Source organism: Aspergillus sclerotioniger (assembly GCF_003184525.1).
Source record: "Aspergillus sclerotioniger CBS 115572 chromosome Unknown BO94scaffold_33, whole genome shotgun sequence".
NCBI classification, from domain to species: Eukaryota; Fungi; Ascomycota; class Eurotiomycetes; order Eurotiales; family Aspergillaceae; genus Aspergillus; species Aspergillus sclerotioniger.
Genome location: NW_020291023.1, coordinates 101,500 through 125,579, shown reverse-complemented (window position 1 = coordinate 125,579; position 24,080 = coordinate 101,500). Strand labels below are relative to the sequence as shown.

General features: G+C 54.0%; 7 protein-coding genes across 7 annotated transcripts; 4 read left to right on the top strand and 3 right to left on the bottom strand.

Moving 5' to 3' along the window:
* Positions 1 to 278: 278 nt before the first annotated feature.
* Positions 279 to 4,851, bottom strand: BO94DRAFT_500966 (coma-domain-containing protein). Its single transcript, XM_025609420.1, has 8 exons — positions 4,438 to 4,851; positions 4,317 to 4,354; positions 4,223 to 4,260; positions 4,086 to 4,165; positions 3,940 to 4,022; positions 3,385 to 3,876; positions 3,235 to 3,244; positions 279 to 2,919 (listed from the first exon to the last, which is right to left on the bottom strand). The coding sequence occupies exons 1-8, from the start codon at positions 4,684 to 4,686 to the stop codon at positions 658 to 660; spliced, it is 3,252 nt and encodes a 1,083-aa protein (XP_025463250.1). The 5' UTR covers positions 4,687 to 4,851; the 3' UTR covers positions 279 to 657.
* Positions 4,852 to 7,387: 2,536 nt separating this feature from the next.
* On the top strand, positions 7,388 to 9,442 carry BO94DRAFT_245233 (phosphatase PAP2 family protein). The gene is made up of 3 exons (XM_025606400.1): positions 7,388 to 8,063; positions 8,176 to 8,710; positions 8,767 to 9,442. Exons 1-3 carry the CDS (start codon positions 7,674 to 7,676, stop codon positions 9,183 to 9,185), a joined length of 1,344 nt encoding a protein of 447 aa, XP_025463249.1. The 5' UTR covers positions 7,388 to 7,673; the 3' UTR covers positions 9,186 to 9,442.
* Positions 9,443 to 10,363: 921 nt separating this feature from the next.
* BO94DRAFT_589626 (uncharacterized protein) lies at positions 10,364 to 10,647 on the bottom strand (the record flags this gene model as incomplete). Its single annotated transcript, XM_025615960.1, has 2 exons — positions 10,364 to 10,498; positions 10,552 to 10,647. 2 exons carry the CDS (start codon positions 10,645 to 10,647, stop codon positions 10,364 to 10,366), a joined length of 231 nt encoding a protein of 76 aa, XP_025463248.1.
* Positions 10,648 to 11,140: 493 nt separating this feature from the next.
* Positions 11,141 to 13,313, top strand: BO94DRAFT_550055 (PWWP domain protein; the record flags this gene model as incomplete). Its single annotated transcript, XM_025613475.1, has 5 exons — positions 11,141 to 11,306; positions 11,356 to 11,896; positions 11,961 to 12,336; positions 12,402 to 12,633; positions 12,694 to 13,313. 5 exons carry the CDS (start codon positions 11,141 to 11,143, stop codon positions 13,311 to 13,313), a joined length of 1,935 nt encoding a protein of 644 aa, XP_025463247.1.
* Positions 13,314 to 14,834: 1,521 nt separating this feature from the next.
* On the bottom strand, positions 14,835 to 16,648 carry ppmA (type 2C protein phosphatase PTC7). The gene has a single exon (XM_025606399.1). The coding sequence runs from the start codon at positions 16,188 to 16,190 to the stop codon at positions 14,868 to 14,870; it is 1,323 nt and encodes a 440-aa protein (XP_025463246.1). The 5' UTR covers positions 16,191 to 16,648; the 3' UTR covers positions 14,835 to 14,867.
* Positions 16,649 to 17,105: 457 nt separating this feature from the next.
* On the top strand, positions 17,106 to 18,903 carry BO94DRAFT_560036 (putative pre-mRNA splicing factor; the record flags this gene model as incomplete). Its single annotated transcript, XM_025614118.1, has 3 exons — positions 17,106 to 17,147; positions 17,272 to 17,305; positions 17,390 to 18,903. 3 exons carry the CDS (start codon positions 17,106 to 17,108, stop codon positions 18,901 to 18,903), a joined length of 1,590 nt encoding a protein of 529 aa, XP_025463245.1.
* Positions 18,904 to 19,300: 397 nt separating this feature from the next.
* On the top strand, positions 19,301 to 23,455 carry BO94DRAFT_589622 (uncharacterized protein; the record flags this gene model as incomplete). Its single annotated transcript, XM_025615959.1, has 2 exons — positions 19,301 to 19,992; positions 21,799 to 23,455. The coding sequence occupies 2 exons, from the start codon at positions 19,301 to 19,303 to the stop codon at positions 23,453 to 23,455; spliced, it is 2,349 nt and encodes a 782-aa protein (XP_025463244.1).
* Between the last annotated feature and the right edge of the window lie 625 nt (positions 23,456 to 24,080).

Genomic DNA, 24,080 nt, shown 5'->3' with positions numbered 1-24,080 from the left:
GTTTTATATGTTCTGTTTCCTGTCTTGTCCAGTCCACATGTTCATTCTTCCCCCTCTTGTTTTGCTATTTTTGCATTACATGTACGGTACATATAGCTTGTGATTCAGCAGATAAAATAGGGATTAGTATTGTTGTTTGCTACTTGGTTCGTGGCTTTGTGTTGTGTCGGTGGTGTATACTAATTTACCCTGTCTATTTATATCACGTGATTACAGGGGTTCTAGTTTAGATGTACACAGAGTAGGAGAGCATAGACTCGCTTAGCGATCAAGAGATGATAAGTTCGAATTCGATCGATGTAGGTATATACATAAAGTAAATAATGATGATAATGATAATGATTTGATATGTATAGACGTGGATGGATATGTTGCATAAATATATATATATGAGTAGGTCATGACTCCAACGTCAAGCCAAACCCGATCACGTATGAAGGTCAGGATAGGTGTCTGTGTTTTAAGGGTAGAATAAGAATGAGGAAGGTGATGTTTGTCATGGGTAGTCGTGTCTGGGTGGGTCATGATCGGATTGGGGGAAGGGTAAGAAGAATAAGAATGGGCGTGCCAGGTGCTGTATCCAGGGGGTAGATGTATGTGCAGGAATTAGACCACAGACCCCGTAGGGTAGAATAGACGATGGGTATAAGTAGGATATCAAGCGTCTTCCCAGATCCCAAAGACGGGAAGATCTTCAGCCATGTAGAGGAGGCCATTGTCCGGGAGGATCACGTCCGACAGCGGGGTTTGGGCACTCGGAGCCTCCGGCGGGATCCCTCCGATAGGGATGGTACCGCCTGCGGAACAGCCGATTGGGATCCCGGTTGTTGTGAGAGTAGAGATAGCGGTGTCGAATGGAAGATTGCCAGCACCTTGCGCGCCACAGAGGGTGTCCCAGATGTCGCCATCGGTTGGGCCGGTGGTGGTGCTGGTGGATAGGTCCGGCGGCTGAGAGATGGAGGCCCCGGAGAGCTTGTCGGAAGATAGAGGAGATGGGACAGCGGCTTGGTCTCCGCGGTGGCTTGTTGGGGTGTTGGTTTCTGCAGCCGGGGGTTCGTTGGAGGGCCCAACCTGGCCGAAGAGCTGGTCGACTTGTCGGCTGCGACGCTCCATCCACTGTCGGTTCCGTCGACGGACGTACTCTGCTACTGCGCCTCGGAGGTATTTGATGATCTGGAAGAAACGACATGCATGTGGATCGTGGGGCACAAAGAGTCCTAAGAACTTCTCAGCCTTGTCCATCCCTTCCTCAAGCGGGAGGAGGTTGTCGTAGTCGGCGAAGAAAGCGGCTCCGAGAACCACAGCTGAATTGAAGACGGAGTTGATGAGAAACGGTAGCCTTCGAGGGAGCGTTGTGTAGCGACAGAGATCATCCACGATGTTGAGCCCGCGCAAGGCCGAGTAAACGCATGCGTCGGCAAAGAGCGCAATGCGGGAGTTGCTGGCCCTGCTGTCGGCGGACCCGGTCGCCTCGGTTCTATTTCGCACATATTGGGACACTCGAAATATGAGAAATGGCCGAGTGAGGAGAATGATTGACCAGTAGTAAGAACCGAAAATGTGCGCGGCGGACAAGGTGCCTTCCAGGGTTTTGGAATCCAGGCGTTCGGTCTGCACCTGCAAGAACATTGGCAGACTGCGCACCCAAGCTCGGTGCTGATTTGAAATGGCCTCTGCGACATTGATTGAGACCACCTGGCGCATGTAGACCTCGGTCAGGATTCGTTCGAAAATGTGGCATAGTGAGATCACAGTCATGGATAACTGCTCTTCCGGGTTAAGGCGCTGTTGCTCCTCGGCGGAGTTACTGTCCTCGCGCAGCTCGTAATCAAAGTCCAGTGTCGCAGGAGGCCGTCCCAAGGAGGCACTGAGGTAAAGATCCATCATTCGCAGACTCTTCCACACGCGCTCCCGAGCCCGTCGTTCGCGTGCACAGAAAAGCGCATTCGCGTCTTTCCGGTGGATGCCAACCGCATACGCAGCCCGGAGAGCGATCCCAAGGTTCATGAAAGCCCCGTTACGTCGACATGCTCCTAACATATACATCGAGATTAGGACATACGACTGGATGGTGTGTATGCTTGGGGTCTCTGTGAAGGCAGAAAATGCTAACCGACGGCCGCTAACAAAGTATTGCTCGGCCAAGGTTTGATTGATATCGGATACTTGCGCTCCGATCGCGAGCACGAGATAGAAGATTGAACTGACAGTATCCTCATCTCCAGTCGGATTCTCGACCCAGTCCGCGAGCCGTGGGTGAAATTCGTTGAGGTCGAACAGATCCAGCAATGGACTGGTGGCAAGAACAAATTGACGGGCGAGCCTCTGAGCCTCTTCGTTGCTTGGTGGCGATATCAACGGTCCTTTCTGTGCCGTAGGACCGTTCTGAAAAGCCTCGAGCATCGAATGCCGCGAATTGTCCTCCGTGAACTCGCACCGGCCGATTGAAGACGACACGATCCGACGGACACTCTGTAGAAAGGACAAGCTGGCCGAGTCCCCAACGTACATGAATTTTCCTTCACCGTCGCGCAAAAGTCGAGCAACCTTCGGCACCGGTGCCATCCCATCCTTGTCATCTGCACCTTGTTGTTCCAGATTCGCGCTCCGGTCTTCGAGCGAGTTCAGGAGCCGGTCCATGGCTGTCTGCCTCTGGGGTGTGGGTACTATACGTTCGCTAAGCAGCATGGTGTCCTTCGAGCTATTGGTCGGTTTAAGCAATCTCGCCGGTTTGTCTGAGAAATGACACTCCGACTCTTTGCGACGTTGAATACAGATCGTACATGGTTGTTCTCCGTTGCATTTTTGCTTCCTCCGCTTGCAGCTGTCGCATGCTCGCCTGCACCGGAGACGGGCCCCAGGGGCCGTATTCGCTTTAGGCATGACGAAGCATACAATTATGGCGTAAGGTCCTCGGGTCTAGGAAAACGATTGAGCCGGAATCGCGAGAAAAGAGGAAGAAGTGCAGACTGCCTGCAGGGTAAACCGCGGGGTCAGTCTGGCCTGGGATGGGTTCGCGTCGGGACCCAGACTGCCTAGCCGAAAGTTGGGCTGCACATCTCTCCGACCAGAGCGAGAGAGCAGGACGATAGCCAGGCGTATAGGAAGAAATGGTGGGAGAAGGAAGAATGAAGGATGGAGGATGGGTGACCGCAGGAAGAATGGGCCGCTTTCCCCGGATTGCGTCGGGGCCGCCATGGGGGGGCCGCTGACTAAGGATTAATAGATCACGACCGGGAATACTCTGTACTCCGTACACTATTGCCAACTATTTACGGGACTTCTCTTCGCGAAGTAGATCATGATTGGTACTATTCATTCTAGTATGACCAGGGGTTTTAGGGACCCAGACATAACAGACACGATGACCGCCCGTTCATTTACTCCGGCCGGAACGACACAATCTTGCCCCAGGTATCGGCCGTACCCCAGATACCATGGCGCAAGCATGATAACTGCACGATCTGGCTGTGGTCAACAAACAGATTGACATCAATGCCAAACTCTCGGATGTACCAGTTGTACACCTTAGGGTCTGCTGCCTCGAACATGACGCGCTCCGATGGAAGCTCCTTCATGATCGTGGACACCACATCGGTCCGCCACGACTGCACATTCTCGGTGATCCCCTCCGATTCGATCATCAGGCGCTCAACACCTGCATCAAGGAATTTGCGTCCCAGGTTGACCAGCTTGGCCGGGTCCGAGGTGCCAATCGCCTCCAAGCCGGATGCTGGGGTGTCACCACCAGCGCCGAACTGAATTCCCAATTCGGGTTTCGCTTTCAGCTTGTAAGAGTGAACCTTATCGACGAGCCGGAGCCAATCGTCCTCTGGGAAAGAAAGAAAGCCGGATGAGAGCTCGATGACGTCGAATCTGCATGGCAATAATTCGTTAGATGATAGGCACCACGGACGGGTCACTGATGGATAACTATACCCCAAGTCCTTGCATTTGCGAAGATATTTGTCGAAGACAGCATTTGCGTCCGAGTGAGTAAGTAGATGTTCAGCCCATCCACCCTAGGGGCATGCCACTATTAGCCATCTTCCATAGAAGCTGTTTTCTCGCAGGACAGGCCTTACCGTCGAGACATAGACGCCATGTTCATGAGCAAGATCAATCAGTTCTCTCAAGGGTTTCTCCTGAAATAGAGAAAATGAGCCTGTAGGTCTGTTCAGCGTCTGCTACCCATCGCTTCACCATTTCAGCCGTGATTTACCTCCTGCGAACTTTAAGCCGTCCACATGAGTTCCCATCCTGTTGAAGACTTGTCAGGACCCTGTCTTGTGGCAGAAGTTGTGGGCACAGCTCACGTCTCAAGGACATCTGTCAAGTATCGTTTACCCATCACCTACGAGCAAAGGTCAGTTTACTGTGTTTTGGAAAGAGCGCACACTCGCGACAGGTTGCATGATGGACTCAAGAGTCGCATACTGTATAGTATGGGCCTCTGATTTCAGTAACCCCCTTCGTCCGTGGTTTCGGGGGTCTCGGGTTTGACCGAGCAAACCCAAAACCGCTCTTCTTGTCTTGAAGCAGTGTGACATCCTTTTGGGCAGGTGGTGTGGAAGAAAGTGCTCGAACGGCCCCTGTTAATGCCGTGACTTTGGGGGTCTGACGCGACGCTTGCTCGAGAACGCACCTCGCTGGGGAGGAGGCCACACGGGATAGAGATGAAAGCATTGTCTAATTATGGTACGACTAGAAGTGTATTGAGAACGATGGCTCCTGTTCCTGAGCGTCCGTGAACCAGGTACTGTACGCGAAGGGCAGCAGATTCTGGCATGCACGTCGCTGAAGCAATGTTATAGCGAGCATCCATCATCACCGCCATGGAGGTCACGGCGGAGTACTATGTAATAGAGGACTGACGTAAAGCATATATCATCGGCAGAGGCGCGGAGGTGACAGCCACGGTTATTGGCTCCCCCAGCTAAGTACTGTTGGGAAGCCTGTGTACACAGTACTAATAGTATGTAGCAGTTATATCAGGGGTACTTGTACCTATAGGTACTAGTGATCATCCCTACTGGTCCCGTTGAGCCGTTCAATGGTTCATTGGTGATTTGGAATGGATGAGATTGTCGATGAAGTCAGGACGACGAAGGCCCGGTTGGATGACGTCATTCTAAGATGTTATGAGACAGCTCATTATTGCTCTAGAAATCATGACAGAAATGAAGAATCCCCCGATAACAATTTGTATCGATAAACCAAGAAGTGATGCCACTCATACTATTAGTTATGTACCTGGGGGACGTAAAGTTCGTGTTTGAGACTGGGTCCAACAGAGTTCATATCCCCTGGCGCCGAGGTAGGTTGATTAGTATTCAAGTCAAGCTTCGGTTCAACCTAGGTGCCAGCCAAGCATCGGCGATCCAGGGCCGTGGAAATTTTCCAGGTAGGGCAGATTGGAATGGATCCGTTCGCCCTGTGGTGGGTTCGATTTGCGCGACGGAGCTCGGAGGCAGCGGGGGGAGAAAAGAGATTGAGGTCGGGCCTTGGCTCGGAGCGGAGAACCTCCGATCGCCGACAAGGATGATAAGGCTAGAATTTGTAGGTAAGCACTAAGCAGGCAATTGGATAGTAGTAGAAACGGAGTAGAGATAGGCGCATTCCGTTGCATGGCGACCCCGCTTACGATATATTATTATGGTGTTCAACGGATTCTAATTTCTGACAAGTGACAACATTGGATGGGTCCATGAACATACAGACAATGGATGGAGGAACGGGGCCACGGAACCGGAAGTTTGTCGGAGTTCTCGGAAGTTAACTGGTTGCGAAAATGGGAGTTATGCAAGCTTATGCATACAGTCTCGCTTGATGAGCTCAGAGTTACTGTGGCAGGTAGATGGCACGGCTGAACAAGACACGAGCCCGTAATCGTTGGGGTTCTTGGTGAGATGATGACAAACACATTGGAAACGCGGTCTGGACGCTCAACTCTGATGCACGATGTAACAGCACATCTACTGTGTAGGAGGCCTCGTATCTTTTCCGGCCAACAAGGAACCGAATAGGATGGCCAGAAGGATCTCCCGTGGAACCGATGAGCAAGGGTGTACCTATCTGGTAGGTATCTAACTATCTACTATGGTATGTACGGAGTATCTACTATCTAGTGGACGGAGCAAGAACAAGGCACGGAGCCTGGACCCTGGACCCTGTATGTGTAGTGTACTAAGTACAGGCAGGGACTTGATCGAGGCACAGGCACTTGGCTCAGTTAGCAGAAAGCCGAACAGAGCTGGATATTCAAAACAGCATGAATTGAATAATCGCTTTGTTCAAATGCCCTCCACCCAGCGACTGCTGCTTTTCCTCCCCCCGAGGATCATTGTTTCACAGTTTTACAGTTTTACATCGTACGTTGAGCAAGCGTGCCTTCCTGCCCGTCGTGGGCTAGGTGGCACTTGGCAGCTGACTCAGGTGACGTCTTTTCCGAGCAGCTCTGACCTCCCGCTTGGAAGTGGGTTCTTAGCCCCAGCCAGTGAGATGCGCGTAAGCTTGCCTGATCCGGACACCACCGGTATCAATTACTAGCTGTGACGAGCATCGGTCGTTGGAGATGGCCGGACTTCTGCCGTGTCGGCGCTGCGACTTATCAATCTGGTAAGGAACCTTACCATGGTACTGTCACCGCCAGGGTGTTTGGCGTGGGGCTCGGCTATCCAAAATCCACCAAGTACCTATCTAGCTGAGCACTCTAGCAGCCTGGTTGCTACTTGCTTGAGCCTTGTTGACTTGCTTAAGGAGCAAGACCCATGTTCGTGGATCTTCGCGAGCTTTGCCAAACCTTAATGGGTCAGACTGGGTGGACCACATGCGCCAACGGCTGAAAGGGTTTTCTTTGTGATTCAACCTCCCAAGCAACAATGACTAACTACTACCTGCTACCTACCCTGCGCTCGTCAGATGGATCTTACATACGGAGTACACAGTATCTAGTATTATTCATGAAGGGAAACCGGATGCTCAACCCCCCGTGGAGGATCTCGTCTCTCAACCGGCATCCGGAGGCTCCGAGGCACCCTCGTCCAGTTAGTTCCCATGGTCTCTGCCTTGATTGCGGGCCTGGTCTCCAGCATGTGCCATGAGTTATCTAATGATCACGACATGGAAAATGCGGACTCCTCAGCCACTAGTTGACTTAGCAGGCAGCCAAGTCTGATCCCGAAGGACCGGTGAAACCAGGTGGAAGCCATACCATCCAATAATCCAGGGCGGCGCAGTTCCTTTCCTGCCCACTGCCCACTGCCCACTGCCCTACTGTTGGTAACTTGGTACTGGTATCTAAGTAGTAGTGGTACCTACCTAACTAACCCCAGCACGAGGTCGTACTACGTAAGGTAAGGTACATAAGTGGCTTACCCACTGCTGCCCATCGAAATACATACATACATATCTACCTACTACAAATCCCGAGGTAGTGTGACAACTCAGTCCCCTTCTCTTTCCCGCCCATTCCTCTGCTTGGCGTCGTCGACACCTACGATGCTCGCGCGGCTTTCCAAGCCTTCTATTTCTTCCTCTGCGCCTCTTCATTCTCTATAGCTGGCCCCGCAGTATTCTTCCTCCCTTCTCCGTTTTCCTACCTCTTCGCCCTCCGTCTTCCCCGGCCGGTACGGTACAGCGCATTCTTTTTCCGTTCCGAGGCCATCACCGTCATGGGGGTAGGGGCCGTTCTCGAGCCTTTAACTGTCATCGTCCTCCTCTTCGGAGGCACTTGGATCAATCGAACAATAGGGTCTTCCCCTGCGCGCAGGGGACGTCGCAAATCCATCGTCACTTCACGCGGCACCTCTCCAGATGCGATAGAGTCCGGGGTGGCCACGCCAACCGCAAAGGATGGCTTGTTGCCTCGTCGGTTATCATCCTCTTCATCACTCCCACAAGTTGGTCAGACTCGTTGGCGCAAGAGGCAGGTTGGAATCTTCTCGTCAATATTTGAGGTCACCTCTCCAGACACCACCGTCTTCCACGATCGCCTACTTAGTCGCCTGCTCCGCAAGTTTCCTTTCTTAGTCGAATGCTGGTACTGGGCTCTAGTGTACTGGGTATGTCTCTAGACTTTTACGTTCCTCGGCGCATCCTGCGTGCTTTTATAGCTGGTTGTTGTTGTTGCTTTTTTTTTCTCTTAATGTGCAAAGGCTAATGTGTCTGACACAGACATACCAACTGGGTCGAGCTTTTACTGCCGTCACACTCCAAGAAGGCACCGTTGACGTGGCGAGGAAGCATGCGCTGCAGTTAATACAGGTTGAAGAGGCGTTGGGGTTGTTCTGGGAAGTTCCGATCCAGCGGTTTTTCCTCCGACACGCCAGACTGATGACCTGGACGAACTGGATCTATTCGTTTATCCACATTCCGGGGACGATTGCCTTTCTCGTCTGGCTCTACTATTTCACCACCACCAGGAATAGGTTTGATGAGTCGCAACCAGGCAAACCTCACGGGTTCATGAGCGGCTCACCCGCAGGCCCGCGTCTGTATCAAGCTCGACGCCGAACGCTGGCAGTGTGCAACTTACTTGCATTTGTGGTTTTCACCTTGTGGCCCTGCATGCCACCCCGACTGTTGAGCGACAAGGACGCGCAGGGCCCGGATGCAGCCCTAGGTCGTAGCTATGGCTTTGTTGATACCGTGCATGGCGTCAACGGTGCGGGCAGTGTTTGGACTGAGAATCGGTTCTGCAACCAATACGGTGAGTATTCGCCCAGGGGATGTTTCGGAAGAGACTGCTGACCGGGTCCTTCACAGCCGCCATGCCCTCCTTGCATTTTGGCTATTCTCTAATGATTGGTCTCACGATCATGACCATACCGCTGCCGCCACATCAGCGCCGACGTTCGCGCGTGACCATTGGCTCTGTCGGGTTGCAGATTCCGTCCTGGCGCCGGCTCGTCTGCCTGGTCGTTGGTTTGTCCTATCCGTTGGTCATCCTGGCCGCCATTGTGGCGACTGCAAACCATTTCATTCTGGACGCTGTTGCTGGTGCGACAGTGTGTGCGCTTGGGTGGAAATTCAATGGGATCCTGCTCAACCTGCTGCCCTTGGAAGACTACTTTCTCTGGGCACTCCGTATTCACAAGCCGGTTCCGACCGAGCTGGACGAGGTTGAAGGGGCCGATGGTTGGATTGATGACGGGTTGCCTGAGCATACTGCCCTTCCCTGGTGAGCTCGCGCTTCGGAGTCGTTCGTCCTTCCCATGGGTTGTTCCGTGGACTTGCTTGATACCCTTCTGGATTGTCGTCTTGTCGCTCATGTTTATGAACCTGTCATGACCCCCATTTGTAATCCTTCCCTCGATCCCTATATTTATACCTACGCTCCCTTTAATATCGGTATACTCCAAACCCCCTACCATGTATATGGCGACGAGCCCTCCTCGAGGGCAATGCAATATATATTAATACCCCATTACGAGTTAGAACGCTCACGTCGCACCTCCCTGGGGTTAGACCATGGACCCTGGGACCACTGCTAGTAGGATTGGCGGCAGCGCAGGTCAGCGGAGTGAATGATGCGGATTTCTATCTCCCAGTGTTCCTCTGTCTAAATAAGGACCAAGACCAGGGCCAGATGGCTGGGGAGGAAGAAGAAGAAGAAGAAGATGATGATGAGGTCGGTTAGAAACAGCGCTCCGCCTGTAACACACGAGGGGGGAACCTGGGGGATTGATCTTCAAGAGTTACTGCGTGGTGATGGCCATTATAGATGCGTAATAGGCGAGGCGATCCACCCGAATGCAATTTAGAGAAGAGGGCACCTTGGATGCGACGGAGAGTGAATCTCCGATTGAAGCCGTGAATTGGAGGAGAAAGGGGAAAGTTGAGGGAGGGTGGTACTGGGGGGAAGGATGGCTGGTTGACAAGGCCCCAGGGAGCCAGCATCTTTCTCCTGGCGTCACCATCCGTCCGCCTGTCGCTCGCTCGCTCGCCTGCCACCGACAACACCAAATAGACATCCTCACCACCACCACTTCTTCTTCCCTTCTCTGAATAATCCGTCTGAAAGACTGAGTGTCGACCCCCCTCCAGGTCCTCACCCTGCTGTTCTTGCCCGCTCACCCGCCGTCACCTCCAGGTCCGGAATCTGCAGATCCTTGCGACCGCGGGGTTTCTGGTGTTCCTCACCATCCTCTCTACTACCTACTACTATCTATCACCACTCCGAACCACCCACTGTTTCTCTGCCTCGGCGGTCCGCCACTCGACCGTAGCTCCAGGTTAGTTGGTAATTGGCATGTCTTTGGAACGCGTATTCTAAATCCCTTTAACAGACTCTTGTTTTGGCACGAGTGTCTTGGGGCTGTCTCTTAAGTTGTCCGGAGATTAGACTGCAATTCTACATACACTACGAGTTGGCCGCGCACCCTTTGAGGTTCGTCGCCATTTGACCGTCAACTCCTGCCCAACTGCGCCATCTGGGGTTCTGCGACAATTTCCCAGTTTCGTTGTTGTGCAGCAGCGACTCCGCATTTCCGGGTTGCTGAGGATCGTCAGCCGCTGGGGTGTTTTCGCGTCACGTCCCATCAGCAGCACCAGCACCAGCACCAGCATCCCCACGGGCATCCCTGCATCCCAGTGTTTCGGACGCGATTTGCTCGAATCTTTCATCGCTGCGACGTCTAGAAGCATCGCGACAATTGCCGGTGATTCCCTTGTTGGGAGCTCTGTATTACGGTTGCCACCGCGTCCGAGACACGACACAGCGGTCTGCCGTGAGAGGATCCCCTGCCCGGTCGCTAACACAAGGGTGTCTGATTGCCCCAGAACCTCAGTGTTACTTCTAGAGGCGAGCCGTGGTGGTTAATCCCCACCGTTGGAGAGTTGGGATTGCTGTTGAAGCGTTTGCGTCATTTGCGGTTTGGCAGCTGTCGCTTTGCTTTCCCCCCCCCAAAGAAGTGCAACGCGTTGTCGTTCTTCCCGCCTCCCGGCGTCGCGACCTTCTCCACCACCGATCTCTCTCGCCCTCTCTCTCTCTCTCTCTCATCTCTCTACCTCCCACCGAATTCCACCTCCACCTTCCCACCCCCAAACTCAACTCCATCAGAAGGCATCCGTCATCCTCATCTGCTTCTGACCTTCTATCCTCCCCCACTGTTTTATTTACGAGCTTCGGTTGCGCATCATGGCTGAGGACACCCCTGCTGTCTCGGCGCCCGCCCCCGACGCTGGTGAGCCGTCTGTCGAGCGCACTCCCACTGAGACCCAGCCTGCTCCCGCCGAGCTTGCGCCCGAGGCTGTCAAGGAGAAGGAGGAACAGCAGACCAATGGTTCGGAGGATAAGCCATCTGGTAAGCACCACGACAACCCTGCCTCCCTCGTCGCGGTCATTCCTGCTAGGGTGTGATTATTCCCAAAGGGCATTTGCTAATTCCTATCGCGTCGGCTTATCAGAGACCGCGACTGCAGCTGAAGAGAAGAAAGAGACTGCCGAGACTTCGACCGACAAGTCCAGCGCACCCACTGAGACTGCTGATGCGAAGCAGCCTGAGGAGAGCGCGACCGCGCCTGCAGAGCCCGAGGCTGCCCCAGCGTCGGAGGCCAACGGAACACCCGCATCGGCTAAGAAGTCTGGCGCCTCGAAGCGGAAATCGACAGGAGCCGTGCCCGAACACAAATCCAAACTGAGCCGCAAGAAGTCACAGATTCGCATCACACACTTAAATGCCCAGCCCGGCGAGTATTTTCTTGCGCGTCTCAGGAGCTTCCCTCCATGGCCCTCTATCATCTGCGACGAGGAAATGCTTCCTCAGACCCTCTTGAACACGCGTCCAGTAACGGCCCAGCGCCCCGACGGAACCTACAGAGAGGATTACGCAGATGGCGGCAAACGCGCCCACGAGCGCACCTTCCCCGTGATGTTCTTCGAGACCAACGAATTGTGAGTCACCTTCTACATGGGATTTGATCCAGTCAGTGAACCGATTTGACCAACACAAACATAGCGCGTGGATTCCTAACACAGATCTGAGCCCCATCGATGCTACTGGTTGCAAGGAGGTACCGGAGAAGGGCAAGTCGAAGACCCTTCTGTCTGCATATGCCGTGGGAGCCGAAGGCCATGATCTCCAGTACTTCAAGAACCTTCTGGCAGACCACCAGCGCGCTCTGGAACAGGAGACGGAAGAGAGGGAGGCCCAGGCAGCTGCCAAGGCGGCCGCCAAGGAGGCCCGGGAGGCCAAGAAGAACAAGCGCAAGAGCATGGAGGTGGTCGATGACGACGATGTCGACATGGAGGATGCCGACGAAGACACAAAGAAGCCCAAGAACACCAAGAAGCGCAAGAAGGACACTGATGCCGATGGCCAGGCCGATGAGAAGGTAGGAGGGCGATTCGGGAGAAATCGGGGAAACTTATGCGGTGCTAACATATCTCTCCCGTCTAGCCTGCGAAGACCCCCAAGACGACTACCAAGTTGAAGCTGACAACCCCCAAGACTCCGGCCAGTGAAGTCGGGAAGAAGAACCCTGCATCCGGCAAGGCTAAGCAGACGGCCAGCAGCAAGAAGGCCGGCAAGGCTGCTGCCAGTGATGAGGGCGAAGATTCTCGTGCGGAATCAAAGGAGCCCGAGAAGAAGGTCAGCCAAGAGGAGGCGAAGGAAAAGAAAGAGAAAGAGAGTAAGCATGCCTAGACCCGACGGGCCCGGATCTATGAAGACGGAGACTAATCATGAGCAGTTCTCTTCGTGCGCCACAAGCTCCAGAAGGGGTTTATCTCTCGTGACCAGCCCCCCAAAGAAGAAGAAATGACCGCCATGTCCAACTTCTTCAGCAAACTTGAGAAGCATGCTGACCTGGAAGTCTCCATTATCCGTGCCACGAAGATCAACAAGGTCCTGAAGATGATTGTCAAGCTCAGTTCTATTCCCCGAGATGAGGAATTCCAATTCCGGCAACGTGCTGTGAACATTCTGTCTAAGTGGAAGACCTTGCTCGATGCGGATGCCACCGGTCCATCGGACGATAAGGACAAGGAGGACAAGCCCAAGGCCAACGGTGTCCACAAGGAGAGCAGCGTCGAGACGCCGGCCAAGGTTGATACCGAGAACGAGAAAGAGGATGAGACCAAGGAGAGCAAGGCAGACACCGCGGAGCCTCAGGATGAGCCGATGCCTGATGCTGATGCGACAGAGAAGTCGGAAGCCCCAGAGCCGACCAAGGAGGAGGCCGAGAAGGCAACCCCCAAGTCTGAAGAGGCTACGACAGAGAAGGTCGCGGAGGAGAAGCCTGCCGAAGAGAAGACGGCCCAGGAGAAACCTGAGAAGGCAGAGGAGAAGTCGACGGAGACGGCAGCATAAAGGTGATGGATGTCATTTGCTGCTGCTGCTACCACCCACATTGATTGTGGCGTTCTGTTTTGCTTGTGCCATTTCCTTTGCGTTAGTCCTTGGGCCTGAGTTGTGGCTCTGCATTTCCTTTTACTCAACCTATCCCTTTCATTCTTGGAATCAAACCACGAAGCTGGAAAATTCAAATTCATGCATACGCCATTGAACGAATAGGTTTACTTTACTGTAAACCTACACGTTGGTTCCTCCACTCGCCATCTGTACATCGATCTAACCATCTCTTTATCCTGTTCGGTCTCGAAAAGGTGGGTTTCAGATGGAGTCCAGGATCTGATGATCCTTGCCCCGAAGACGAGGATGATGGATAAGCTGAGATGTCCCCTTTCTCTCCTCTCCAAAATACGAAAAGAAAAGAAAAGAATCTTCCCGTACCATTGTGACGGCTGCCTCTATCATGAAAGTGCTGGGATAGGGATGACCGGAGAACGATCACAAAACCACCCTCTATCTATATCTGTTTTGCCCTGTCTCCATCCATGTTCTATCTACCCACCCACCCATCCACTTCTAGGAAAACTTCGGCGCGACTCTTTCTTTTTTTGCTTGCCTTGATGGGGGATGTTCTGTTTAGTCCCCGGTGTTTTTGTTATAATCATTTTTCCTATCGAAATTGTGTGCTCTATCTATCTATCTATCTCCCTCTATGATTTGTTCAATGACCGACAATAGTATCTACCTACCTACTTAGTCTAACCATCTATGATTGAATTCCTGGTTTTTAGTGAATGCTACTCTGTACTTACTACCTACCTACCTACCTACTTGTGTAGTTAGTCAGTGAAAGTGATCTACCCACCAGTGAATCAAGCACTAATAACTTGTATTCAAGGTATTCATCTCCGACCCTCAATCCCCCCCCTCCCCCATTCATCCTATTATTTATTCATCTGTATGTTTGTGTTGTTTGTTTACTGCAATGGATTGACGCCTTGGGTCTGTGTCGACACCCCTAATTCTCCAGTAGTAGGAATTTAAGTTCTGCCTCAGGCATTAAGAACGAGCCGAGGATATTCTGCTGGACAGAAATTCTGTACTAAAAGGCGGGAGGGTTCCGCCTTCCGAAAATAGTAATAGAGGTGTTTAGTTCAGAGGTAGGGTCGGTGCCATGATGCGATTGATTTGATTTGGGTCTGGGTTTGATGTTTCTGGGATTAGGTGCTTTGGAGACTTAAAATAGTATGATTTGGGTAGAATGGGTGTTGGTTACTTCTATCTAGTTCTATGCTATGTCATGGTCTACTTTTGTTGTAGTCGAGCCAGTGAGGAAGGGACATAGAGGGAAAGGAAAGATAAGAGAAAAAGGAAAAATGAAAGAGAGTATGAATGCAGACAGTGTGACACTGTGTGTGTATGAATTGTATGAATATAGGTATAGGTATAGGTATCGCATGGTAGAAATGCATGCGGGCATGTATGTGTATCAATGTCGATCATGAAACAGGAGGCCAGAAAGGATATTGTATGGAACAAGGAGTTTGTCCCCGTTTCTCAAGGGTTCTCGCATTAACCAGAGTATGCTTCGTCCACGGCGACTACGGCCACCACACAAATATCGTCGACTTTCCCGCCGCGGTACCAGTCGCCGGGATAGTAGCGCTGGGCTTCCTTAGCAAATGGACCGTCGCGGCGCATGTCCATGCTGGCCAGTTTGGCCTCGCCGGCAATCGTGGAGGCGATGAGTGACTGGAGGGTGTAGGTTTGCTCGCGGGTGCTGGGTGAGGATGCTTTCGGTGAGTCAGGGTCGGAGGGGGATGCGGATGGCGAAGGGAGGAGGGATTTCAGGCCCTCTGGGCCAGTCAACTGTTTGAGGTCCTCGGAAGGCCGGATCCCGGAGTTGGGGTTTGCTGCCCAGGCGCCTGTCAGAACCATGCGACTCGTGACGAGCTTGAGGATGTCTTGGTTGTTGAGGTTATCGAAGACACCGTCAGTTGCCAGGATAAGGACATCGCCGTGTTGCATGTGGAGATTCGTGACGGCTGCGTCGCGCGGGTAGTCCTCGAGGAAGGACCCGCCGAAGATGGACGCCTGAGCGCGCATGCGCGGCGGTATGATGCTGAGCTGGTAGGGCGTGTTGAAGCCGTGGGTTTGCGGGATGGAGTAATGGTGAACAGCTGCGAGTCGGAGCAGGACAGAGCCCGAGTCGCCCAGGTTGGCCAGCTCGACTCGTCCGTCTTCCAGTCCCACGCCGACCGACGCGGTGCATCCACCGGCTCGAATCGTCTCATCTGCCACGACCTGTTCATAGCCGGCCTGGAGAAGGTTCTTCGCCCGCAACTGTTCGGCGGGAGAGTCCCAGGATATGGCGGACTGAGCCATGTAACCGCAGAGCGCGTGCGAGAAGTCTGCTGGATCGACGCGGGACTCGGCCCAGCCTCCCACGCCGTCTGCGACGGCAAAGGCCACGGCCCCGGAGTCCTTTTGACCGACCCTGCTCACAAAAAACGCATCCTCGCCACTGTCGGGCCTCCTCTTCCGCCGGAGCGCCTTGTTCTGTGTATCCGTTGCGACCCCAATGGCCTCGTGAAGTTCGGGGGTGAAATTGTAGGCGTTTTTCGCCGGATGGAAGCGGCGACCTTTGCCGGACGAGGATGCAGCAACTCGATACGAAATGCGCGGAGTGGATGAGTCTAATGGCGATGTGGAATGAAAGGCACGCCGAGGAAAGAATCGCGGGGACCGAGGAGTCGAGAGAGGGGAGGGTATGGGGGGGTATCGGAGGCCAGATGGTTTCGGAGCCAAGGAGGCCAAGAAGCCGTCCCTAGTGACGGTGTGTAGGCTACTGCAGGCGGCACTGCAGGCTCTACCGGAAGAAGCCAGCGCGATCATCAGCAGAGGACCGGATCGTCACCGTGGAATCCTGTCTGTGCCAGCAGGAACAGGAAGTGGTCGGCGAGCAAATGAGTCGCGAGAGCGTGCAACACGGCGAATTTGACACCCGGCGCTGGTTTGGAAGAGTGGAGAGGTCACGATGAAGCCGGACGAGGCCGGCGAATTGAATAGGTCGGGATTGGAGGCCGGACGAAGAAGATGGACAGGGCGATAAAGGCTGGAAATTTCAGGTTGCTGGGACGAACGGGACTCCCGACCGCCTGGCGTCATCGACCGCCTCCACGAGCATTGGGAGAATACGAGAAAAGATGAGGCGAGGGGGATCGCCTGGGCTCGGTGGTGGTCAGCCTTGTGTGTGATCGGCTCGAATCAAAGGGAGGAAGCAGGAATCGTAGGGAAAAGGAAGGCAGACTGGATGCTGGCCGGCCTTTGTTGGTGGGAGGAGGATTGCTGGGTATACCTCCGGGCGCGGAGTTGTCCAGAGGGAAGAAATCAGAGCGACTCACCGGATCTGAGCTCTACCATGATTCTTGTAGTTGGGAAATCTGGAGACGTCATCCTGCATGTCTCTGAAGTCTTGTCAGAGAAGCGGCAAGAGCAGACCCGGTTGGGGGGAAAAGGGACGAGGCGAGGTCTGGTGAGAAGGAATCAAACGGGTTGCTTGCTTGTTGGTTGCCGCCTTTTCGACGAAGAAATCCAGAAAGCGCGCCGTTCGATTTCGGCCTCCGCTTCTGCTTCCTCGCATTCAACCTCTTCCCCATCACCCCCTCTTCCTTCGCACGTCAGACGCCTGGGCGGCTTTCTTTTGGATATTCCTGCCACCCTTCAATCGATTCGACTTCAAGAAGTGGCTCTTCTGGTCGCGCGTGAATTGCCCGAGTGTCTGCAAATCCCTCATTCTCGGCGCCCATCATGATGCACCCGTCGAGACAAGCGTACGTCGAGGAGGCGGCGGTAAGCGCATCTTTTCCTCTCTTTGTTTTCGGTGACTGTCAAATATAAATGCGCCGGATAACTTCTCCTCTGCCCACCGGAGGATGTCTCCGTACAACATAGCATATGCTGACGTCGACTCTAGGACGCCGACATGGGCATCGACCTGGCGAACCTGCGTAAGTAATGTCCCCTACGGCTGGTATTCTACGTCGCTTTGTGGGGTTGAATTTATTGCTGATATACGTGACTTTGACGCTTAGCTGTGGACCATGATTATGAACTCCCCTCTGCGGCGGCTGGCATCCCGCCTGAACGAGCTTCGGCCATCTTGTCTCAATTCGAACGAAAGCGAAGGGCTGCGGCCATGGCCGTTCCCACTGACGACAACCGAGTACGCGCACGACTACGAGAACTAGGCGAACCGATCACATTGTTTGGCGAAGGCCCCGCGGACCGGAGAGACCGACTGCGGGAGTTGTTGACCGATCTTGCGGACCGACAAGCAGCGGCAGCAGCAGAAGGCGATGTGGAGATGCTAGAGGCAGCGGGCGAAGGGGAGGAGGGAGGAGAGGAGGCCGAACAGCAGGAGGAATTCTACACCGAGGGCACCAATGATCTCTTACAGGCCCGGAAGGATATTGCGCGCTTCTCTTTACCGCGCGCAAAGGCGCGCGTGGCCCGACTGAAAGACGAATCGACTATACCCCTGCGGACGCATATAAAACATCGCAAGGCGATCAAAGAGAAGCTACACAACTTCAATCTCTACGGGTCCCAAATTGCAGGCGACCGCCCTGTCAGTATTTGCCGCTTTTCTCCCGACGGACAGACGATCGCCACCGGAAACTGGGGCGGTGGGATTCGGTTGCTTACGGTGCCCAACCTCGAGGAGAAACTCTCTATTCAGGCCCATAAGGACCGGGTCGGTGGACTGTCATGGTTCCCGGGGGCTACACTGCCTGGGTCCAATGTCTCGGAATCGACGGTTAACTTGGTGTCAGGAGGAGGGGAGGGGGATGTAAGCTTGTGGTCCTTGAACAATGACAAACCCTTGGCTACACTGTCCGGTCACATCGGTCGTGTCTGCCGGACGGAGTTTCACCCGTCCGGTCGGTACGTTGCCTCTGCCTCTTTCGATACCACGTGGCGATTGTGGGACGTTGAAACGACGACCGAGCTGTTATTGCAAGAGGGACATTCCAGGGAGGTGTATACGGTAGCATTCAACAATGATGGCTCGCTCCTGGCGAGTGGCGGATTGGACAGTATTGGGCGAATTTGGGATCTCCGGACGGGCCGCACGGTCATGATCCTGGAGGGACATATTCGGGAGATCTTTGGACTGGACTGGGGGGTGGATGGATACCGGGTGCTCTCTGGATCCGGTGACGGATGGGTCAAGTGCTGGGATCTGCGCCAAGTCCGGAACAGCGGTGGAATCGGAGCGCACAAGAGCGTGGTGTCCGACGTCCGATGGTACAAGGGCTCCGAGTCGGCGTCGTATCTGCCCTCGGCGGAGGGTCGCATGGACGTGGACGGGGCCCCGCCAGCGAGTGATACGCCTGCTCCTGTGCAACCCAAGAAGTCGGGCACTTTCTTTGTCAGTAGTGGATTCGACAAGAACGTCAACATCTTCAGCGCGGATGACTGGTCGTTGGTGAAGACCCTGAGCGGACATGCGGGCAATGTTCTGAGCACAGATATCAGTGCAGATGCGCAGTGGATTGCCAGCTGTGGGCATGATCGCACGGTGAAACTGTGGGGGATTGAATGAGATATGTATTACTTGAACTATAGAGAAACCAATAGTATAATGATCCTGATGCCATCGAGCAGACAGGACCGGAAGTTGAACTGGGCAAGGGCCGGTTCATGGCAAGCAGGATTCTGCATGGCCATTGATCATTCCCCGGATATTCGTGTAGAATTGACCCTCACCGTCGATGACGTCCATGCTATACTTGTGGCCCGCAACAAGCAGGCGGTGAATACGGACACCATCACATGACCCACTCCGCAGCCTCCACGTGACACTCTGCCCGCCATTACCACTCACCGCCCCTCCAAAACCCGAGGCATAACCGGGGCTCTCTCCGCCATCTCCGAGCAAGCTCTTCTTCTACAATCCTCCACAATAACCTCCAACTCGCAACCACCTGCATAAGCACACCATGTTTAACCGCCGACTCGCATCGCGAGCCTCCTCTGCCCGGGTTCTCCAACCCCTCACGCCCACAACCCAAACCCACACCTATCTCCGCCCTCACCTCATCACCCAGCATCCCACCCTATCATCATCAGCATCAGTATCATCATCAACACCAACCCTCCGCTTCGCCTCCACGCAATCCCCCTCCTCCACCTTCAACACCACCACCACCCCCGACATAACAAACCACTACACGATATTCAAAACCACCCTCCCAGCCGGCCCCCCACCCGCCTCCCCCTTCAACATCCCCACCGGCCCTCTCCGCCGCGAATTCCTCCAATGGCAAAGCCGCATCCACCCAGACAAATACCCCCAAGGACCCCAGAAGCAAGCCGCGGAGGCGCTCTCCGCGCGAATCAACGAAGCGTATCGCACGCTCCTGGACCCGTTACAGCGCGCGCAGTATCTTCTGCGCGAGATGCACGGGATCGATGTCACGGCGGAGGATGGGGCGTCGAAGCATGCGCTGGACGCGGAGACGTTGATGGAGGTGATGGAGGTGCAGGAGACGATTGAGGAGGTGGCGGGGGATGCGGGCGCCGAGGAACGGATCGAGGAGTTGAAGAGGGAGAATGAGGGGCGGGTGGAGGAGTGTGTGAGGGTTTTGGGGGAGGCGTTTGATAAGGGGGATATTGAGTTGGCGAGAAGGGAGTGTGTGAGACTGAGGTTTTGGTATAGTGTTGGGGAGGGCTTGAGGGAGTGGGAACCGGGGATGGTGGAGATTAGGTTGGTTCATTGATTGATTGATTTATTGAGAGGGGGGAGGGGGATGGGGGATAGATTGTATGATATTGTCACAGAGAGATACCATGATTACCTATAGCCTTTGGGCAGTACTTTACGGGTTTGGTAGGGTTGGTAGGGTTGGTACCATGCCTGTGGTCGAGAGAGTATATAGAAATACCGATTCTCCTCTAGATATCTATAGTCTACGATGAAGTAGTTGGCCTGATTAAGGGTCTAGTCTTTGTGACTCATTGCCAGAACAGAATTGTATCTTGGAATAATGCTAGACTACACAACTGAGTCACTGGGTATGAACGCCAGTCCCTAGGTGAATGGATCACACAATCGTCAGAGATAGATTGTATGTCGTGAGTTGTTAAGGAGCTAGATAGATAGGGTCGACAGGCTGTCAGTGGAGAGTCTCGAGCTGTCACTTTGAGTCAGGGGCTAACTATTAAGTACTAATCTCCTGGTGGGATCCACAGTTTGGAGGTCGTATACTACTGAGGCTATACGGAGTATTAATGGAGCAAAAATGAATATGAACTGACACTGACAGCCATCTTCGTACACTATTTAAAGATTGAAAGTGAAGTTGGTGGCTGGTTAGGGCACGGCACGGGATGGCATCCGCCCTTGGATCCTTTAGAGAACATCATCTTACCAGGTACAACAACACACTTTGACCTGGGATTCTATCATTCTAGGGATCTAGGGGAACCGAGGACCCAATTAATAATGGAGAATGACAAAAATAGTCACAGTCACTTGATCATGCATCTAAAGTACGCGCCCACCGCAATTGAAATCCCACGCCAATGAGCTGACCGCCGTTGGGTCCCCAAGAGGCTGGGATGAAGGGTTCCATCGGGCAACAACATGACTGGAACCAGCAGAACAACGCCAACGCCCGCACACGGGCAAGGATTGGCCTCCTCGGTGGGGATGCGCACTATCCCAGCCCCCTGTGACTCCTCTGGTTGGTTTCATTGTCGGGGTTAGAGCAACAGGCCTTGTCTCGCGTGAGAAGTTGCATGGAGGGCAAAGGTCTGGTTGGGCATTGGGAATGAATCATCCCGGATGAGAGCAATGAGCGTTCTCCATCACCATCTATCGATTTTCCTCCCTCCTGCAGCTCGTGCAGCATACATAAGTTGCAATGCACTCGGGAAAAGGGATCATCGCCAGAAGATTCAGCCAGACCAACCGTGTTGATCTTTCACAGGTGACTGGAGATGGTCATGCATCGCCCCGGGTCGCGATAAGACGAACTGGACGGGCCGTTGGCTAGCATCGCAGAAGCTGGCGGTCAATCCACCCCGAACCCCGTTAGGAATGCACACGTAGCAGACTATCTTGACCCAGTTAGTCGGCTCTTGCGCCCATGGCTGCTTTGGCGTAGGGGCTACCCGGAGGGGAATCCAGGGCACAAAGTACTACGAGTGGAGAGCTCCGCGGACGGGCAGGAGTAATGAATGGTCGCATATATTAATTGCGACCCTGTCTGTCTGCCGGTCTGCGCCCTGGCTGTTCTTTTCTTTTCCAATTCTTGTTGTTGTAATCGCGAGGAAGACAACTGGTTTCGTCAATGGAGACTGATCGGGACTTTAGTAGGTGAGTGCGCACCATTCTCGTGACAAGAATTGGCCCTGGGGCTTCTCCGAGTGACTCACTCCATTGCGGCCGGCTTCTGTGAATCTTTCTTTCTCTGTTTCATGCCAACCACCACAGTGTTGCCACTGACCACCCTCTGGATGGCTACAGCATCGTCCATTCACCGCCATTTACTTTCCTGGTCGGCCCTAACCACACCAAGCTGACCATTCAGTCTGGCCTCGCCCGTCATGTCTCCCAGCCGCTCGACCATCTCATGAACAGTGGGGAGACTCGCGAGTCGAAACACCACATCGCGGTTTTGGAGGAGGAGGATGTCGAGACTTTCGTCGCCTTCTGCGAGTACGCCTACACCGGCGACTATCGCGTGCCACCGCCAGGATCCCGTGAGGAGGACCGCGAGGAGCAGGCCGTCAACAATCCCTTTCGCGGCGTCTTCTCCAACGACCCGTCCAGCCCAGCAGCCATTCCTCCGCGGGCTCCGAGCCCCCCACGATCGGGAGACCACCCCCACGGGGACGACAACGACAAGCCTTTCGACGATGGGTGGAGTCGTCCGGACGACGAGCACAGGCCTGCAGAAGTGGAGACTAGTCTCCAAGGCAAGGATGACGACTGGGAATGCGCCATCGCCGATGATGAGCCACAAGAGCTTGCACCGGCGACGAAAGAACCCAGCGAACAGCCCCCTCCAACTCCCGCTGTTGAGCAGGGCGATGGCGATGGTTGGGATGCTATCGGAGATGAAGCTTCTAAGGGGAAGAAAGGTAAAAAGAACAAGAAAGACAAGAAGAAGAAGAAAGGGGGTGCAGCAGAGGAACCGGCCTCTAACTTGACACCCCCGTCCACGCCACCCCCCGCGCACTCAAAGCCAGAAGAAGAGGTCGCCAACCCTGGAGCTGAAGCAAGCGCATTTCCGGAAGATGTGGCCCCGGTGCCAGAGCCTGTTGAGGCACCTCAAGCTTCGGAACCGGCTGATGCTGTGGTGCCATCATCCTTGCCCACCGAGGGTTGGGAGCAGACTGCGCCTACGCCTGCAGAAGACGAGGCCGTCGCTCCTGGTAAAGAGGATGAGAAGGAGCCAAGCCAGCAGAAGGCCAGCGAAGAGGCCAGAGCACACCAAGACGAGGGATTCACAAAGCGACCGACGGGACCGATGATTGACACCTCCTTCGCCAGGCAGCCGTATTCCCGGACGCATGAGAAAGGCACCAGTCTCTGGGATGACTTCGCAGCCATCGACTATGTTGATCCCCGTGCCGAGTTCGGTACGAGGCCACCCAGCGTCATGTCTTCTCGGTCTCCATTCGAGCTGCCGTACCTGGTGTTTCACGCTAAGCTGTACGTCTTTGCGACCCGATACTTGATTCCGGCGCTGGCCCAGCTGTGTCTGCGCAAGCTTCATCGCGACCTGGTGTACCTGGGATTCGCGGAATCTAGCCTCGAGGGAGAAGACGAGGAACAGTATGCCCTCAACCGCACCAAGTCCAGAAAGGTGCTGGATCTGCTCCACTACACGTATACCAAGACCACTCGTCTGGAGCCGATCACACCCACGTCGGCCACCCAGCTGCGGGATAACGAGCTGCGGAAGCTGGTCGTTCACTTTGCTGCCTGCAAGGTGCGCGATTTGGCCGCGTACTCGCCTCCAGTGGACAGTGACCTGGGATCGTCATCGAGCAAGTCGCTGAAGCTGGCAGCTCGGGGCTTCCGGGCCCTATTGGACTCCACCACGGAGCTTGCCTCGGACTTGGTGTATCGCATGATGATGTAAATGTCCCCCAGCTATTTTTGACATCTCCGCTCTTTTTCGTCATTTTCCTTCTATGTTTTTTTCCCCCTATGCAACGTCAAACCGGCCCTACATGTATATCGGATACGCACGACCACCGAACAACGTACGACAGGCGACATGAGATGCATGAAATGCATGACCTGGTGTACGGGATGAAAGATAAGTGTATGGAGGCTGTTTCCAAGTTTAAGCGCTCATCGTTCCCACTGCCAACAACGAATTTCCTTGTGTGATTTGAGATTGAATGATTATTTGCTATGATTTCCCCGTTTTGTCCAAGACGCAAAAACGAGGCCAGCGGACTCTGCGTCGCAATGAAACGTACTGGTAGCGTATTGTATTGTCTTGGGACATGTTGCTCTGCATGATTAGTGGTTCTGCATGATGATCCCAGCCGCGCGAAGCGAGTTCCAGATCCTTCTTTGCCTAGGATTGGACCTGTGTCTTGCATGAGCGTTCGTCTTACTTGCCTATCATGATGGGTTGTTTGTTTCAAGGGTCTGGTCTCTGCAGGGCATCGTACCTCTGCAGCGGTCCAGACGCTGTCATCCTGTTTTGCCGTGAAGAGTTGGGCACCTGCAGTGATGCAGCAAACGTAGTTGCC